The sequence below is a fragment of the Mytilus galloprovincialis genome, chromosome 5, assembly GCF_965363235.1.
Source record: "Mytilus galloprovincialis chromosome 5, xbMytGall1.hap1.1, whole genome shotgun sequence".
In the NCBI taxonomy this organism is placed as follows: Eukaryota; Metazoa; Mollusca; class Bivalvia; order Mytilida; family Mytilidae; genus Mytilus; species Mytilus galloprovincialis.
In genome coordinates, this window is record NC_134842.1 from 44,799,244 (window position 1) to 44,817,076 (window position 17,833).

The 17,833-nt window shown below is 30.2% G+C and overlaps 1 protein-coding gene across 1 annotated transcript in view; it reads left to right on the forward strand.

The window, feature by feature from the left end:
- Positions 1 to 17,833, forward strand: part of LOC143075895 (uncharacterized) — a 46,255-nt gene that overhangs the window by 25,920 nt on the left and 2,502 nt on the right. The window contains exons 15-28 of the mRNA XM_076251474.1: positions 2,710 to 2,786; positions 3,426 to 3,537; positions 4,049 to 4,141; positions 4,800 to 4,883; positions 5,383 to 5,452; positions 6,765 to 6,838; positions 7,399 to 7,523; positions 8,355 to 8,470; positions 9,504 to 9,613; positions 12,510 to 12,657; positions 13,576 to 13,745; positions 14,591 to 14,673; positions 16,066 to 16,132; positions 16,845 to 17,015. Coding sequence (XP_076107589.1) covers positions 2,710 to 2,786; positions 3,426 to 3,537; positions 4,049 to 4,141; positions 4,800 to 4,883; positions 5,383 to 5,452; positions 6,765 to 6,838; positions 7,399 to 7,523; positions 8,355 to 8,470; positions 9,504 to 9,613; positions 12,510 to 12,657; positions 13,576 to 13,745; positions 14,591 to 14,673; positions 16,066 to 16,132; positions 16,845 to 17,015 — 1,500 coding nt within the window. The remainder of the gene's footprint in view (positions 1 to 2,709; positions 2,787 to 3,425; positions 3,538 to 4,048; positions 4,142 to 4,799; positions 4,884 to 5,382; positions 5,453 to 6,764; positions 6,839 to 7,398; positions 7,524 to 8,354; positions 8,471 to 9,503; positions 9,614 to 12,509; positions 12,658 to 13,575; positions 13,746 to 14,590; positions 14,674 to 16,065; positions 16,133 to 16,844; positions 17,016 to 17,833) is intronic.

Below are 17,833 nucleotides of genomic sequence, written 5' to 3' on the forward strand. Positions count from 1 at the left end.
GTTGAGCAACCAAGTAACACATTTACACCACGCAGAGTACACTATACTACATGTATTGTATGTACCAAGTCAAGAATATGACAGCTGTTTATCATTCTTTTGATGTTTTTCAGCTTTTGATTTCGTCATTTGATAAGGGATTTTTTCGTTTTGAATTTTTCTTGGAGTTGTGTTATTTTATTTTTTGGAATGTGTATTTTATCAGGGTCATTATTTTCCCTCATTATTTTCACAAATAACAGAATGTTTAATCTTTTTTGACTGGTGCATCAAATGTGTCTTTTATAAACAACTGTCTTCAAAATTGTATTGTATCGTCCCGAAAATGCATGAACTAGTTGCCACTGAACGTTAAACAACCATCAAACCGAGCAATTAAAAAACTGTTAAATGAGTCAATTTTTTTAAAATACTATATTTCTGCATCACGTGATGCAGTGATTATACCATCATTGTCTAATATGATGGAGTTAAAAATCAGCAATTCGGATGAATCTCACGTGAAATGTTTCTTTTAATTTTCACGTAAACTTAACAAAAATCTGATGGTATTTTTTATGGTTTTAATCAAATTTTAGAACAAAGATATTTTTATTTCAAATATTTACGTGAATTTAACCTGTACAAAATTCCGGTGATTTATGCATGAACTATTCTCATAATATTCACATGGAACCTGTTCACGCAAGTTTCAAGTATATGCTCGTTTGGTGTGAAAATCAGACGATTTTAATATTAATTCATATGAGTGAAATTCCATGTGCAGGACGAAATAAAATCATATCTGATTCAGTAGAATTTTATATTGCATTACTAGGAACTTTACGACAGTCGACAGGGGAAATGAAAATAAAATATACTCATTCAGATCCCGACACATATTTTTTTTTCCATTTCTCTGAGAAGGAATAACGTTATATTCCGTACACCATAACGTCACACGTTTTTGGTCAAATTCTAGGCCTATCGATCAACTTTGAAGCCATTTATTTCAAAAACAAGGATGGTGACATATGAGTTTCTATACGTGTATGGATTCACTATGCAATCCTGGATATTATGTTAGTTTTTTGTTTTTCTCCGTATATAAGAAAATAGCCATCCATTCGAAAATCTAAAAAAGTAAGCCGAAAAAAAGGCATTTCCCCTATATACCTAAGTAAATTTGTCGCCAAAATTGACGTTTTCCTATGAAAATTACAAAAAAACAAAAATGGTGACCCCCATTTTTTATTACATATTCCGATGTAACTCGATTCAAAGTACACGTATGCCAAAAATTTTGGAAATCGGGAGATATGCCATTCGGTATCGTGTTACCTTAATCTGACAATACACGTGTAATTAAATTTCCAGTCACTGACCACTGTATTGATTTATGACATGCTATTTCCACGAGTGTTTACCTTAAAGATTATATTTTATAGAATTTTTATAAAAAATTAGTGATGCATTGTTAATGTTCATGAAAAAGTAATTAAAATGTTTACAAAACAATTAATTGTGATTTACACTAATGAGCTTGGGTGTGTATAAGTAAGGATTATGACTTCCGTTGACGATCAACTAAAAACTACTCAATCTGCGTCTTTAATCTTGTTGTATTTTCTTTTGAAAAGAAAGAGTGAGATAAAACAAAATGAAGAGGAATCTTAATTTTCTAAAGTCTCTTGTACATGTATTCAAGAATAAACAATTTTGTCAACTATAAATGACCTGAATAACAGAACTATCGATTGGAAATTATTCTCTCAGATAAAAGCCATAGGAAAAGATTGTAACTGAAACAATTGTAAAAGTAAAAATAATGTTGTGATAATAATGAAAGACCTTGACATACAGGTACATTGATCTGATACCAGAATATCGATCCCCTTCCAATATTCAACTGGATTTATTTTAGCTTTATCAAGCTAAACAAGAGTTGTGTCCCTTGTTCTGTCAAACTTCTGGTTTTTGTTTGAGTCGAACTATGTGTATCTCGAAATATTTCTCTGGTCCGGCTGACTTCGAGATAACGAACGTCGACTGTATATATAATAAGTCTGTTTGTTTTAAGGTCTGAAATAAATTTGAAAATGATAATCATATTTGCTATCGCTATTTAGAAAATAATAAGTTCAAGATGTTATGTACATAAACAGTGTGTAACATCGCATGATTTAGTCCTGACATTTCAGAGGGGAATATGAAGATTTGTTCAAAGACACGTGTGATAGTCTCAACCAATCAAATATTGTATAAACTATCAATATGTATAAACAATGGAATAAAATGTTTTTTTGAATCAGACAGTACACCAAAAACACAAGTAACCAAAATACATATTGAGAGCAAATAGATATAAGAAAATGTGGTATAAGAGCCAATGAGTCAACTCTCCATCCAAGATACAGAGCCTTGGCTCACTTCGAACAGCAAGCTATAAAGGGCCCCAATAATGACTCGTGTAAAACCATTCAAACGGGAAAATCAACAGTCTAATCTATATAAAAAAACAAGAAATGAGAAACACGTGTTAACCACATCAACAAACGACAACTACTGAACATCAGATTCCTGACTTAGGACAGGTGAAAACAAATGCAGCGGGTTTAAACATTTTAATTGGTACCAACCTTCACCCTTATCTGAAACAATAGTGTAACATCACAACATAGAAAGACATTATTTCAACCATAACATTAATAATATTTTGTAATGTTTTAGAGACAAGAAACAGGACCAATGAGGGAATACCTGGCATTATACAGAGAATCTTTTGTTCACCTGTTTCTAAGTAATTTGTAAGTACATTCCTTAGAAATTTGTAAGTACATGTGGTTTGTTGTCTATTCTGATAACTTTTGTCCCATGCAAGGCAAAAAAAAATAACAAATGCACACGTTTGTCATAGTTTTATTGTGTAAGATAACAGTTACGAAAAACCCACATGTACATTCAGTAAACATAAAATTACTTATTCATCTCAGAATTATAAAGTGAAGCTCACTTCATGATAATAATATTAATATAGTAAAATTAAAACTTTTATTTTTATGTGATATATACAATTGATGTATAAATTAGAATGACTGATATTTATATGCAAATGAGTCAAGCCTATAATGTACAATAATGAAGAAGGTTTTTCATGAAATTATATATCAATTTGAAATAACATGAAAAAGGGACTAAAGGTTCGAAGGGTACATTCAAAACTCATGATTCAAAGAAAACCTGATTTTGTGATTATAATAAATGAAAAACTTAGAATAGATAACAAATTCACTAAAAACTACATAGAAAACTATCATTGAGCAATATGAACCCCTCCAAAAAATATTATTAGGTTTTTAACCATGTTATATTACTAAAAACTTTAAACATTTTTTTGTTTACCATTTTGTTCAGAAGGAATCTGTAAAAATAACCATTTCTTACAGATATGAGAGAAGTAATGAGCAGATAACTGTTGGTAAGGTAGCTGTAGCACAACTTGATGATCTGATGCCCAATAGTATGATTCAATTTGGGTCATATGACCATGTACAAATGGTAGGTCTGAATACCTGTACATAGCTATTGATTTTAAGAGGATTCTTCATGTTGCATATTTTTCTACCTCCTTAATGAATGTGAACTTCAAATTTTATATATCGATTGGGTAGCATGCAATACAAGGCTGATCTTGCCAAATAGATTTGCTTAAACAGAAAATTGAAATGTCAGGGTTTTGAAAAAAAAATTGGTTAAATTTCTGGACTGTTTGAACAAAAATAATATTTTAATCATAAAACTGATGTAGTCTTATTTTTTTTTCAAACATAGAGTTGTATAACATTACCCTAAGAAAATAATATTCAAAAGAGTTTGACCAATGTGTACCATTATCAAATACCTGAACATAAACTGTAATAACATAAGCCTGCTAATTTAGGAATTCTCATTAAAGGTTTTACTGTTAAAATTAGTCATACATGTACCATTGTTAACTAAAATAGTGTTTCTTATGATCGATAAAACATCAATAAATCATGATTATAAAATAGAAGTAATATTTCAACAGGCCCTAAAGACATTGAAGAATATGAATTGGTACTGCATGTCCCTTCTACTACAGCTCTCTGAGGATAGTCTCAACAGGTGTCCAATATTTAAGGTAAGATGGTTTTCATAGTTCTTTTTATTTGGGGAAAAAATATACTTTTCCACAGATTCATCTTAAGTTTACCAGTTGATTTAAACTTTTGCAAGTTCTTTAAATTGGTACCATGAAACACATGCAATAGCTCTTGTTCTCTATGAGGTTTATTCAATGGGACCTTTAAATTTCTCACAAGAGAAATCAATCACTCACTGCAGGCAGATAATTTATCCTTTGACAAGTATTTACCAAATGAGAAACTTTCATCAGGAAATATTGGAAAACAAAAACTACAAAATTTGGCGTAAAATTTAACAGAGTTACTCAAAAAGATTCCTATGTCTTTACTTGGCAAGTATAGAAATAAGATTATATTGTATGATTGTCATAAGACAACTCTCCACCAGAGACCAAATGACCTAATATAACATTTATCAACTATAGGTTACTGTACATGTACAGCCTTCAACAATGATCATGAGCAAAACCAGCTATAGAAGTCCCTGAAATGACAAAAATGAAAAACCTAAGAGCCTGATTTATGTACAAAACAATAAACCAAAAACCAATATGTCATACAGCAACAAATGACCACCACTAACTTACAGGCTCCTGACTTTCTAACTTTTTAGTTTTTTACAATGATCAGGACATTCTTTTTTAAAAATTCCAGGATATTCTTATTACGATGAAGTCTACATTCCCAGATGTTATACCACAACCTATAACTAGACACAGGAACAGACAGGATCCAGCGGTATGTACAGTTTACAATATAAAAAACGTTATTTAATATTCCATATTTCCTCCACATATTTTTTATAATCACCAGTTACATTGTGGAAAGAGCCTTATATTTGTAACACCTATTATCATGATTATGCTCTTTTTTGTTGTTATTTTTTTATAAACACAACAAAAATATTAGCTTTGTTTGCAGAATTTGTTTAAAAAAAAGAAAAATGAAACATATTAAAGGGATAATCAAACTCATTAGTCTAATACAACTGACAATTTCATGGCAACAATCAAAAGAAACAACCATAATACAAACAACAGTATATGAAACACAAAATGGAAAACTAAAGACTGAGCAACAAGAACCTCACAAAAACAAGGGGTGTTCTCAGGTTCTTTGGAAGGGTTAAAACATCCTGCTCCATGTTTAAACCAAAATACAATATATGAAAATTTGGTATGTATGAAAATAAGCTAATCCACAACAACAACATACATTTTATTTTTTCTGCTTATAGGGAGTTGACCTTGAAACTGATGTTGTACATGGCTTAGAAGATGAAAATATTATAAATCATGAAAGATTAGGTTTGTAAATGCACAATAATGTCAAATTCATAACAGTGTGATTTTAAATACTTGAGATTTAATATTGACAGGGAAATATTGTATATATATATTGATCATCTAATTACTTAATATATATAAAAAAGAAGATGAAGTATGATTGCCAATGAGACAACTATCCACAAAAGACCAAAATGACACAGACGTTAACAACTATAGGTCACCGTACGGCCTTCAACAATGAGCAAAGCCCATACCGCATAGTCAGCTATAAAAGGCCCCAATAAGACAATGTAAAACAATTAAAAAGAGAAAACTAACGGCCTTATTTATGTAAAAAAAATGAACGAAAAACAAATATTTATTAACCAACTAAGTACATTATTGCCAAAAATGACTGGTTATTAAAAATAACATATTTTCTGTAATGGCCCTGTTTTTCTGTAATGGCCCTGTTTTTTTCTGTAATGGCCCTGTTTTTCTGTAATGGCCCTGTTTTTTTCTGTAATGGCCCTGTTATTTCTGTAATGGCCCTGTTTTTCTGTAATGGCCCTGTATTAATGCCCAGCTTGTCTGTATTAAGCCCAGTTAGGGTTTTCAATAAAGTTAATAAAATTAAGCTGTAAAGAGTATAATACCTTTTTGTATTTTATTTAATTTAGTAACCAGCAACAAACATTAAAGAACCACATAAAGGGATCACTGTTCATCCTGTTTTTCAACACATAACTTCTTTCAACTTAATATCTTGGATATTTGGTATATTTAAAGCTTGATCATGGTGAAGTACAAATTATTTTTTTTCAAACTAAACTGTCATTAAAAGAGTAAGAGAGTACATCAAGTTGGCAGCAACACATACACTTTTTTCAGTTGGTTAATAAATGTATTAAGAAATGGGTGTTTTTATAATGGCCCTGTTATATGTCCTTGGTCAGTAATAATGGCCTCGGATGTCTGTAATGGCCATCGGCATTGCCTCGGGCCATTACAGACTTCCTCGACCATTATTACAGACCTTGGACATATAACAGGGCCATTATAAAAATACCCATTCATTAATACTATAGTAACACATAAACAAACGACAATAATATAGCTTGTTATAATATAGCTTGTTTTTCATGTAGATCTACTTTCCAACTTTAACTTTAACCTTGAGGTTATGAACTGTATAGAAAGCTATAAAAGGCCCAGGTATGAAAAATATGAATCAAATTAAAACATAAAACAAGCCATGATATGCCATCATGAATATGCCAAATGTAACAAATGGAGAGAAAAAATTACAAAGTTTATTAATATGTTTAATATTTTTTTTATATGCTTTTAGTAATAAACATAGATGAATGTGAGGCCAAGGATTCAGCTCCAAAGACAATATCAAGGGAATCTGTTTTCATTAAGGTAACTTAGATGGTGGTAGGGTTGTAAAACCTTAAATAGAATTTTTCTAGAACTAATAATACTTATAATTTAAAATTCAAGAATACGAAGATTCTCAAATACAATGGTTTGATAGATTAACAAAAACATGAAAGAAATAAAAGTAGCGAATTAAAATTGAAGATGAAATGCATGACAATGGTAAACTGAAAGTTGTTATAATTTAAGAAAATGCTGCATACAAACAATCATATCAGAATTTAAAGATAAAAGTTTAATATAATTTTGCAAAGTCTCAATAATGTAAAACATTTCAATAATTTTGCATTGGAAGTTCAAAATTTTTAAGAATATTTTCATATCTTTTCAAAAAGGTCTTAAAACTAAATACACAATAGTTTCATTCCATATTTTCAACATGTCACTTTTCATTTGCTCAATTTTTTAATGGTTCAATTTTACAGATATAAAATAGTTCCATAAATTACTGAAATTGAAACTTGCAAAATATTTTCTCAGATACGACATAGTTGACCTTTTATGTAAACACGATCCTAACATTTGATTTTATTTTTTTTCAGTACATGATTGATACCCATTTAGATGAATCATGGCACAAGTACTTGACAGAGTTGGTGACAGCAGAGTTTTTCCCTCCAAATCCTTTCCCACGTCTAACAACAATCTTTAGACAGAATGCTATGAGGTTTGTTAATTGTTACTGGTAGACAAAATTGACAACAATTTGTTACTGGTTAACATGTACAAGAATTCATTCTCATTTGTTGGATACTGATTTTTGTTGATATTGATGACAAAATAGAGGTCAAGTTCAATAATGACGATTTTGACTTTTACCGTTCAGGAGTTATGGTTCTTGAAAGATCATAAAATGGCGTTTCCATTCACGTTGTTCCATTTACTAATGAACCATTCAATCTAAGCTTTTCAAATTTTAATATGTTGATACTGACTACAAAATGGAGGTCAAATTTGATATTGACGATTTTCACTTTCAGCATTCATCAGTTATGGTTCTTGTGATATTGCCAGGACACAAATAAATGTTAATAAATCCGGTTTGCTGTCGTTGTGACAGCCTCTTGTTGTTGATATTGTGGGTACAGGGGAACCTCAAATTTAAATGTCTAATTTTTAATAGGCTTATATGTATGTGACTTTGGCAAAACTTTGAAATAAAATATCCATGAAAATACAAATTTTGCTCAATCCACAAAATTTAGTACCCACAGAGATAAATCAATCCATGGTATATGGAGAGAATATTATATACTTATTAATACAAGTGATAGTTATATATTTGAATTAAGATTTCAACACTTTAACATGCAGATTCACTCTTCTTAAAGTTTGCCATTCATTAACTCATATTTGTAAGAACAGTCAACAAAGAGCATAGATTAGAAACTCGTGAATGGGTGTTTTAAAATGGAGGTTTCATTTTGAAATAATTTATGCACATCTTATTTGCAGAATTTATCAGTATTTTAATGTTATTGTTCAAATATTATTACAGAATGGACCTGTGTTTTGAGAGAGATTCTGTGATTACAGAGAATATCTTAAATACAAATATTAAGTTAGACGATAAAGAAAATTTTATTTACAACATTCCTGGAATTGATGCATATGGTCAGTATAACTTAATCATGAATCTTAAGGTGGTACCGAACACTACAGGGAGATAACTCTGTAAAATCAGCTAAACGTTTTAATTACATTTTGTGTTGTAAAGGGAATATTAAGCTTCTCAATGATTAAAATTGTTGTTTGTCAAACTGCTATATAACCAGTGTAATTTTTCTGACAAAACGGTTGGTTCAAAATTTTTGAAATATTTATATACTTGTTAAAGTGTCAAAGTAAATACTTTGTCAAAATTTTATGAAAATTAAACGAGTCAAATTAATTTTAGTGAAAGTGTTGGGTACCACCTTAATCACAAAAACAAAAATACTGTGGTTTCACTATTATTCATATGATACCTATTTTCTGGTATTTCGTGGGTAAAGGCAGATTTTAATTATCAATAATCCTTGTATGCAGATTTCAACAAAACCAGGAAATCAAACATCGATGAACAATTCAACATGATACAAATTTCCCTCAATCCACAATAATTTATTTCCATGTAAATAAATGAATACACTGTATTTGATCTTACCTCAATATATCTGTATTTTAAGTGTGCTTGACAAAAACATTTAGACAATTATATGATGAATTTATTTTGTAAGAAGTCAAATAGAAATTTTAGGGAAAAATTAATTTCTTACTAAATGCTGTATGCATTGAACTTAAATAACATAAAAATTAGAAGATGTGATATGATTGACAACAATATAACTTTTCATGAGAGGCAAGATTATCAGGAATTGTTTTATTTAAACACTATCTGGGCACTGTATGACCTTTAACAATGAGCAAAAATTCCATGGTGAGACAATTATAAAAATAATCCTTTTATAAAAATGCATGTACTGCTCTGTGACCAAATACTTGCAATTGAAAGAGTAGAAATTGATTAGAAATAAAGCTAAATATAAAATATTTTCATATCTTAAATGAAACCTTGAACATTATAATTGATTTACATGAAAATAATGCTATCATTATTGACCTATGCATGTTGCTATAATGGTATCTTGTGTCTGTTTATTTCTAGGAACACCATGTGCATTACAAGTTTTAGACACTGGAATCTACATGAACTTAAGTCAAATTGTTTCCATGATGACACAACAGAACTACATACAGAGAAAAGGTCCATACAGGGTCTGTTTTATTTAATTTAAATACCTCGTTTGTCTATTATGCATATGGATGCAACATTTAAATGCTGTGAAATTAGTATTTGCTCCTTATTGCTTAAGCCTGTAGGATTTTACAAGATTTTTGTTAACATAAAAAATAATCAGTATTACAAGAAATACAAAAATGGTATGTCACTGAGATATTATTTTTAATGACAATTTTTGTTACAGTGAGTTGCTTGTAGGTGTTATGGTAAAATTTTACCTATAGCTCAACCTGTTTTTCAAATTGTCAACACAATAGGGACATTTAAATTGACCAGTTGGTATTGTTAGATTTAAATCTACCTTGATGCTACCTGTAAAAAAATTTATTCACCTAACCAAAAGTTTCAGCATGCTTTTTTCCTGAACTTTTTTTTACCTAGGATTATTCTATTGAGAAATTTTTATTTTACTGTCATTCAAAATCTTATGAGTGATCAAGCCAAACAAGAATGACTATATCATATATTTTATTTTATTGCAGTTACATGTAATTTAAAATTGCATGACCTAAAATGCACTACATTTCATCTAAATGTTTACATAGCCACTACTAGCAGTGTTTAATACCCTAAATAATCCAGTCGTAATATTTCACTCACTTTAATGAAACCTCAAAATCATATTTGAATACACAATTTCATTAATTTATTTACACTAATATTTGACATCTCATCCAGAATTCCAATGATTTTAAATAATTCCCAATTTTATTCATTTTTCACTACTTCACTAGATTTTTTTCTAAATCCATAGTATAAATTCTGATTAACTTCCAATTATATACATCCTAATTTAACAGGTGCAGAATCTATACACAATTCAGAATCATTTCCATTACTATATTCCAAATAGTTATCCTCACTTATATTTTGTAATATTTTATTTATATTTTTACTATATATCACCTGATTTTAATATATCCACAGTAAACATTTTATTTCATTTCCTATAATAAATTTCAAAATCAAACAATATTTGATTCAGAATTTTATAATGACTATTTCCAATTTCACATTCACTTAAAACATTTCCTCATGTAAGGAATATTTTAGAATATTTTACTTTCATTTTTCACTTTATCACTAGATTAGACTATATCCACTGCATTACTTCAACATTTTATTTCATTTCCTATTCAAACAATATTTGATTCAGAATTTTATAATCACTATTTCAAATTTCACATTCACTTTTAAAAAACATTTCCTCACGTTAGGAATATTTTAGAATATTTTACTTTTATTTTTCACTTTATCACTAGATTAGACTATATCCACTGCATTACTTTAACATTTTATTTCATTTCCAAGATCCCATTTAAATAGGGAATCATCTTAAATTTGTAATAGATCCCAAAATTAATAATGAATATTTCAAAAATCACATGTAAAACCACAGAAACATGTTGGATGAACTCATACTATATCTCCTACTTGAATTCCAGTTTTGAAATCTTTAAATCTTTGACATAACTAAATCCCATCGTATGAAAAATTGAATTCCTTTAGTGAACACAGCATTTTATGCACAAACTCCCACTAATATTATAATAGATTTCAAAGAAAAAACACAGCAAGGTATACTCCAAAATTATTTCGAATTTTATATGTACAACATCATATGTAAGCCCCACAAAACGGTTTGAATGAATTATTTCCTCCTTGATGTCCTTTATGACAATAAAATCTTGAAAGAAACACATCACATTTTAAGAAGCAAAATTGCTATAAAAAGTCTGAGTAGTGAATTCAAATAAAATAAATCCAATATTGTATGCACAATGACACCAAAAGATTTAAAACATTGCAAATAATAATCCAAAATGAGAATCTTGAAGGGTCATGTGAAGAAAAAAACAACATATCCCTCTGAAAATTTAAACTGTAAACACCCTGAACAACTATTTCTTGTTTCACTGGCAGCTGGACAATACTATGTATAAGGGTTCGAATTTTAAAGAAGCATTTTGGTGTAAAAACAGTTTAAATTTTCAAACATAGTAATACATATTTATTTTAATCTTTTACTGATTTAGAATTTTAGGTAAAAAATAGATAAATCAAATATATCAGGGATTTAAAACAATGAAAACCAAATTATTTTCTTCCCTATCAATTTTTAATAGAATAATCCTAGGTAAGAAAATCTTCAGGAAAAAAGCATGCTGAAACTTTGGGTTAGGTGAGTAAAAATCTGTACAGGTAGAATCAAGGTATATTTAAATCTAACAATACCAACTGGTCAATTTAAATGTCCCTATTGTGTTGACAATTTTAAAAACAGGTTGAGCTATAGGTAAAATTTTACCATAACACCTACAAGCAACTCACTGTAATACATGTACAAATTTTCAGGTTTATACATATTATTTAGAAAACTTTAATAGATAAGCAGAAACTGGTAACAGGAAAATTTGGACAACAAAAACTCATTTTAAAAGAAAAACTATGATTAAGACAAAGTACAATTTACAAAACACGGAAATAGGAAATTAAAAAGACTGAACAACACAAATAAAACCCAAACAAATTAGTATAAGTACTGAAAATAAATAATTTATTCACTTTGATCAAAAGCTATACATTTGCAATTAAATAATTAAAAAATATTATTTCTGAAAACATTTTTTGATTATGAAAAAGGTTAAATTTATTTTGAAATGCAATATTGTTACCAGGTGAATGATTCAGGTTTTTGAGAAGTATCATGCTTTATGACTCTCGTGTGTTCCTGTGAACCCATTGATTATGTATGTGATTGTATTGTGTAATTTACCTCTTGTTTCACATGTCATTGTGACGGAGTGTTTTTAAAATAAAGCATATTGTATTGTATTGATTATAATTACACAACTACAAATATATTTTTAGGTTGGTATTTGTTTGGCATTAAGTGGTCCTAGCATACTATACGGTAAAATGCAGCCATATTTAAATGAAGTAGAGTTACACGAACATTGCTATATCATGGGACCACCTGGATGTCAAGGGGAGGCAGTTCAACTGTTTGCTATGATTGGTAAGTATATTCTATCAACCTGTTAAATCCAAAATGCTGACTTTTATACATTTTTCTGCTTCCTCCACCAATACACCTTATCACTATTTGTCGACCATTACGGGAAATCACACAGGTTCCTGTAAAATTTTGACGTCATAAAACAAAATATCTGACGCCACAATGGAAAAGTGATTGTTGTTTGCGTCAAAAGTTCAAGCGGCCGGGTCAGCCGGGATTAGCAATAAGGTGCATAAAAACTGGCTGCCACGAAATAACCCAAAGGCAGTGTTTAAAAGTAGCATAAAAACACAAAAAATCAAAATCTAATCAAATCAAAAATGACCATGGCCACTAAAAAGAAATTGTAATCACTTACAATTATATGAATTTAGTTCTAAAAATGTCGAATACTGTGGATTCATTTATATTCATGGAAACCAATTTTCGTAGATTGAGGAAATATAAAAAAAGAAGATGTGGTATGATTGCCAATGAGACAACTCTCCACAAGAGACCAAAATGACACAGAAATTAACAACTATAGGCCACCGTACTGCCTTCAACAATGAGCAAAGCCCTTACCGCATAGTCAGCTATAAAACTTGCCTTTTCGTGGATATTTAAATTCATGGTTTTGCCAAAGTCTGCATGTAACTTTAAAGAGAATAAACATTCGTTGAACATTAAAATTTGTGGTTCCCAATGGTGACCATGAAATTAACGAAAATTGATATCCAATGAATAATAATGAATCCACAGTAAACTGGCCCTTTTTTTATTTAAATTGGTATTTAATGACACAGAAATTATGCAAAATTCATTACGTTTTTTTTTTATATACCTTCAGTTGTAGTTGCATAGTACTTGTAACACATTAAATTCCATTAATTTACAATCATTTCAACATGATTTAATTTGTCTATTTTATCGTTTTAGTCCAGAACTACCTTGTTGATCTGATACAAAAGAATATGATCCCAGTATCAGGTATATATTTCGGTGAAAGCCAGAATAGATGGACATGGGAGGACATACTTACACTCAGAGCTGGATTTATATCAGAATTCTGTACAATCTGTAACAGAAAGGAACCTATATTTATGAAGGTAAAGATCAGTCCCTGTAAAGTTGGTTATAGTTTGTTACCTTAATGGAACAGAAATATGGGGTTAAAAAGAATAAGACTAAAAAATCTCTGAATTTGATACATGAAAAGTAGAATCACAAAAATACTGAACTCGGAGGAAAATCAATTCAGAAAGTCCATAATCACATGGCAAAATCAACAAAACGCATCAAAAACGAATGGACAAGAACTGTCATATTCCTGACTTGGTACAGGCATTTTCAAATGTAGAAAATGGTGAAGCTACTTGTTTGCAGTGCCAAATGAAAGCATGCCGACTAAATAAAAGTTTACTGGTAACACACTAATCTTTAAGGCATGAACTCTGTTTTTTCTCCATAACTGTCTACTGAACAAGTTCATATGAAAATTTTAGGACCATATTTCTTGGCACACCTTCAACCTATGGATTACCATGCTGTATACTGTCCTCAATTTTTCTAAAGGACTAGTTATAAAGGATATTAGTGGCTTTAATGTAAATTTAGATTATATAGGTTTTGCTTCTCATCAAATTTTTAAATGTTTCTAGCATACTTTATGAACAGTGTTGGCCATTTTGCTTATTCCTCCATCCCAGAAATACCTTTGGGACTTGAATTACTATTGTTTTGGATTTCCCTTAGGATAACCAAGGAGCTTCAATGGAATTTAATGACATAAAAATTAATGGATGTTTACAAAGATTTATATATAATACAAATCCTAGATGTTAAGCTAGAAACAATTGAACCACTTTCACAAGACAATACAATACACACAAGAATTATAAAGGGAGAAATATGTATTATTATCTGTGATATTTCCAATTCATTATTTTTGCAGGCCTTTGTTTTAATGGACCAATGGAGATATGTTCCAGTAAGAAAATATTTCCTACTTCACTTTATGACAGATGATGAAATTGAGTGAGTTAGAAAAGAGATAGACGATACCATAACCCATAAGTTGGAGAGAAATAGAGGGACAAAATGGAAAAAAAAACATGAAAAGACAGAAACATAGTCTAGAAACACTGACCAACACACTCCAACAAATAAAAACAATAATGTGTCCTTAGTACACGGATGCCCCATCCGCACTATCATTTTCTATGTTCAGTGGACTGTGAAAATGGAAGAAAATCTCTACTTTGGCATTAAAATTAGAAAGATCATATCATAAGGAACATGTGTACTAAGTTTCAAGTTGATTGAACTTCAACTTCATCAAAAACTACCTTGACCAAAAACTTTAACCTGAAGCGGGACAAACGGACGAACGGAGGGACGCACGCACAAACCAGAAAACATTATGGCCATAAATGGGGCAAAAAAACTGGGTGTTCATTTAGATTAAAAGCAATGCATACCCATGTACCAAATAAAAAAAAATTGTTGCAAGCAGATATTATTAAAAAGAGGATGTGGTTTTATTGCCAATGAGACAATTCTTTAGAATAGAGAAAATGACACAGAAATTAATAACATTAGGTCACTGTACGGCCTTCAACGATGAGCAAAGCCCATATTCCATAGTCAGCTATAAAAGGCTCTGAAATGAAGAATGTAAAACAATTCAAACGAGAAAACTAACAGCCTAATTTATGTACAAAAAAATGAAGGGAAAAACAAATATGTAACACAGCAACAAATGACAACCACTGAATTACAGGTTCCTGACTTGGGACAGGCACATTCATACATAATGTGGCAAGGTTAAGCATGTAAGTGGGATCCCAACCCACCCCTAACCTAGGACAGTGGTGTAACAGTAAAACACAAGAACTAACTATCAATTAAAATCAGTTGAAAAAGGCTTAACTCATCAGATGGATACAAATACAACTACATCTAACAAAAACACAGACTGGACATGGCCCGGTACTTGTACATCTTAGCAAGATAAAGACCCAAATCTCAGAGTACTCACAGTTACTGAAGCTAGTTCAAAGCCATTAACAACTCATAAAAGAAAAAAATAATGCATCTAAGTCTTAATTATCAATCAGTACACGTCCACATCCAATAGATTTAGTGTAAAGACGTCATAACCAGTCAGAGAAAAACATTACCTTGTGCAATGCCAAGATATTTGAGAACTGCAAATTGATTAATGCATTTTTCCAACACATATTGAGTTAATTTTATAGTTATGATTAATATCATCTTTTCTGTGGTGAAAAAAAGGGAAATAATAAAAATATAGAACTCTAAGGAATTATCTGTGCATCAAACAAAGAATGCTGAAAAAAAAATCAATTTTCAAATTATTAATGATTTTATTTTACCAGTGATGTATATTTGTTTTCTGTATTTCAGAGGAGAACTATTCTTCCCAGATAATCCAGTAGCATTTTACCAAAGCATATTCCTTAGTAGAGATAGGGTAAGTAAACATTTGAAAAAGGAGAAGATACCAATGTCAGAGGAATAAACAACTATGAGTTAAAGAAACACAAATAACACAATTGCTGAAAGATATAAAAAAAAAAAAGACAAGAGAAGAAAAGAAAAGAAACACAGTCCTAAAAACATTACACAGAAACTTGATTAAATGCAATTGATCTCAATATTTTAAAGGGAAATAGTCTTTCTAAAAAAAACTGGAACCATAAATTACAGATTGTATTAACTGCTTGTAGAGCATATTAAACAGAAATGTATTATTGACATTGCATTGACCTGAAATTTCTTTTCAATTTTGCTAAATTGAACAAATCAACTTACCTTTTTCCCTTAAGACACCATTACTTAAAGTTTACAAATGATAAACAAATGGATGACTTGAAATTTCGAGGTGCAGGAAATAGAATATTAAATGAATTTGAAAGGTGTATTTTCAAAATTTGAAAAAAATAACTGGTTTCCTCAACTACCAAACATCTTGACTAAAATTCAAAAAATTTGAACCACACACCTTATTGGAAAAATTTCATTGGATACATAGCAGTTTGAAAAACACTTGTTTGATTATTGAGAATCTTAATATTGCCATAGCAATAGGACATAATTAAAATATCAGATGATTTTTACAAAGTAATCTCCCTGTAGTGTTACGTACCACTTTAAAATTAATGCGTTATCTTTAATTACTACAGGCAGCCTTTCACTATCAGAATGGTGGACCAAAACAGGGAGTCAATCCTATGACTGGCCCTAATGTAAAGAATTCTGTCAATCATCTAGATTATATGATGGCTGCTGCCAAGTCAAGATCTGATTGGATAACAGTTCACAGGGCCCTCCTTCTCAAGAGTCTTATTCAGCAGGTACAGATAATCTAAAGATTTTAAGAGGGCTGAACCTTTCTTAAGATCCTATCTAAACTAAAGTTATTTCTAGAATCTGATGCAGCTACTACAGAAAATGTTAATCTATGATTTGATGTCAAGGTCTTTAAAAAAAACATAATTGTCATCAATGTAAAATCTACAACAAATTCAACAATATTGATATTGTTTGTATGGATCAAGTGTTTTTCAACTTTCAACTTCAACTCAAATCAACTTTATTATGATGTAAAATATTTGCCAAATTAAGGTTTTGGCTTCTCATTGATAATTGAAACTGTGATACCTTTATATCATTAATGTCTTTTTTCAAATACTTTATTCAGATAAATTGTTTAGAATTACTTTAATAAACTTGATATAGAAATGAGGAGATGTGGTATGATTACCAAGTAGAAAACTATCCCAGAGTTCAAATGAAACTATTTAAGCTATAGGTCACAGCATGGCTTCAACAAACTCATACACCTTGTAGTCAGCAAGTATCCCTGACATGTATCAATTTTCAAACTATTTATTTATTTTACTGAAAATTCTAAATTTTCATATTTTTTTATTGTCTCGCCTTGACGGAGTCAAAAATCGAGACATAGGCATGCTGTTTCCGGCGTTGGCGGTGACGATGGCGTCAACAATGTTTTAGTTTGTGATTAGGTCAGTTTTATGGGGAACCACTGATGGTAGGTCAATGATAATCTATTGACTTTGAATGGTTTGCTTACTTTACATGTATTAGTTTGTGATGAGGTCAGTTTATGGAGATCCATTTGTGGTATGTCAATGATAATTGGTATGGA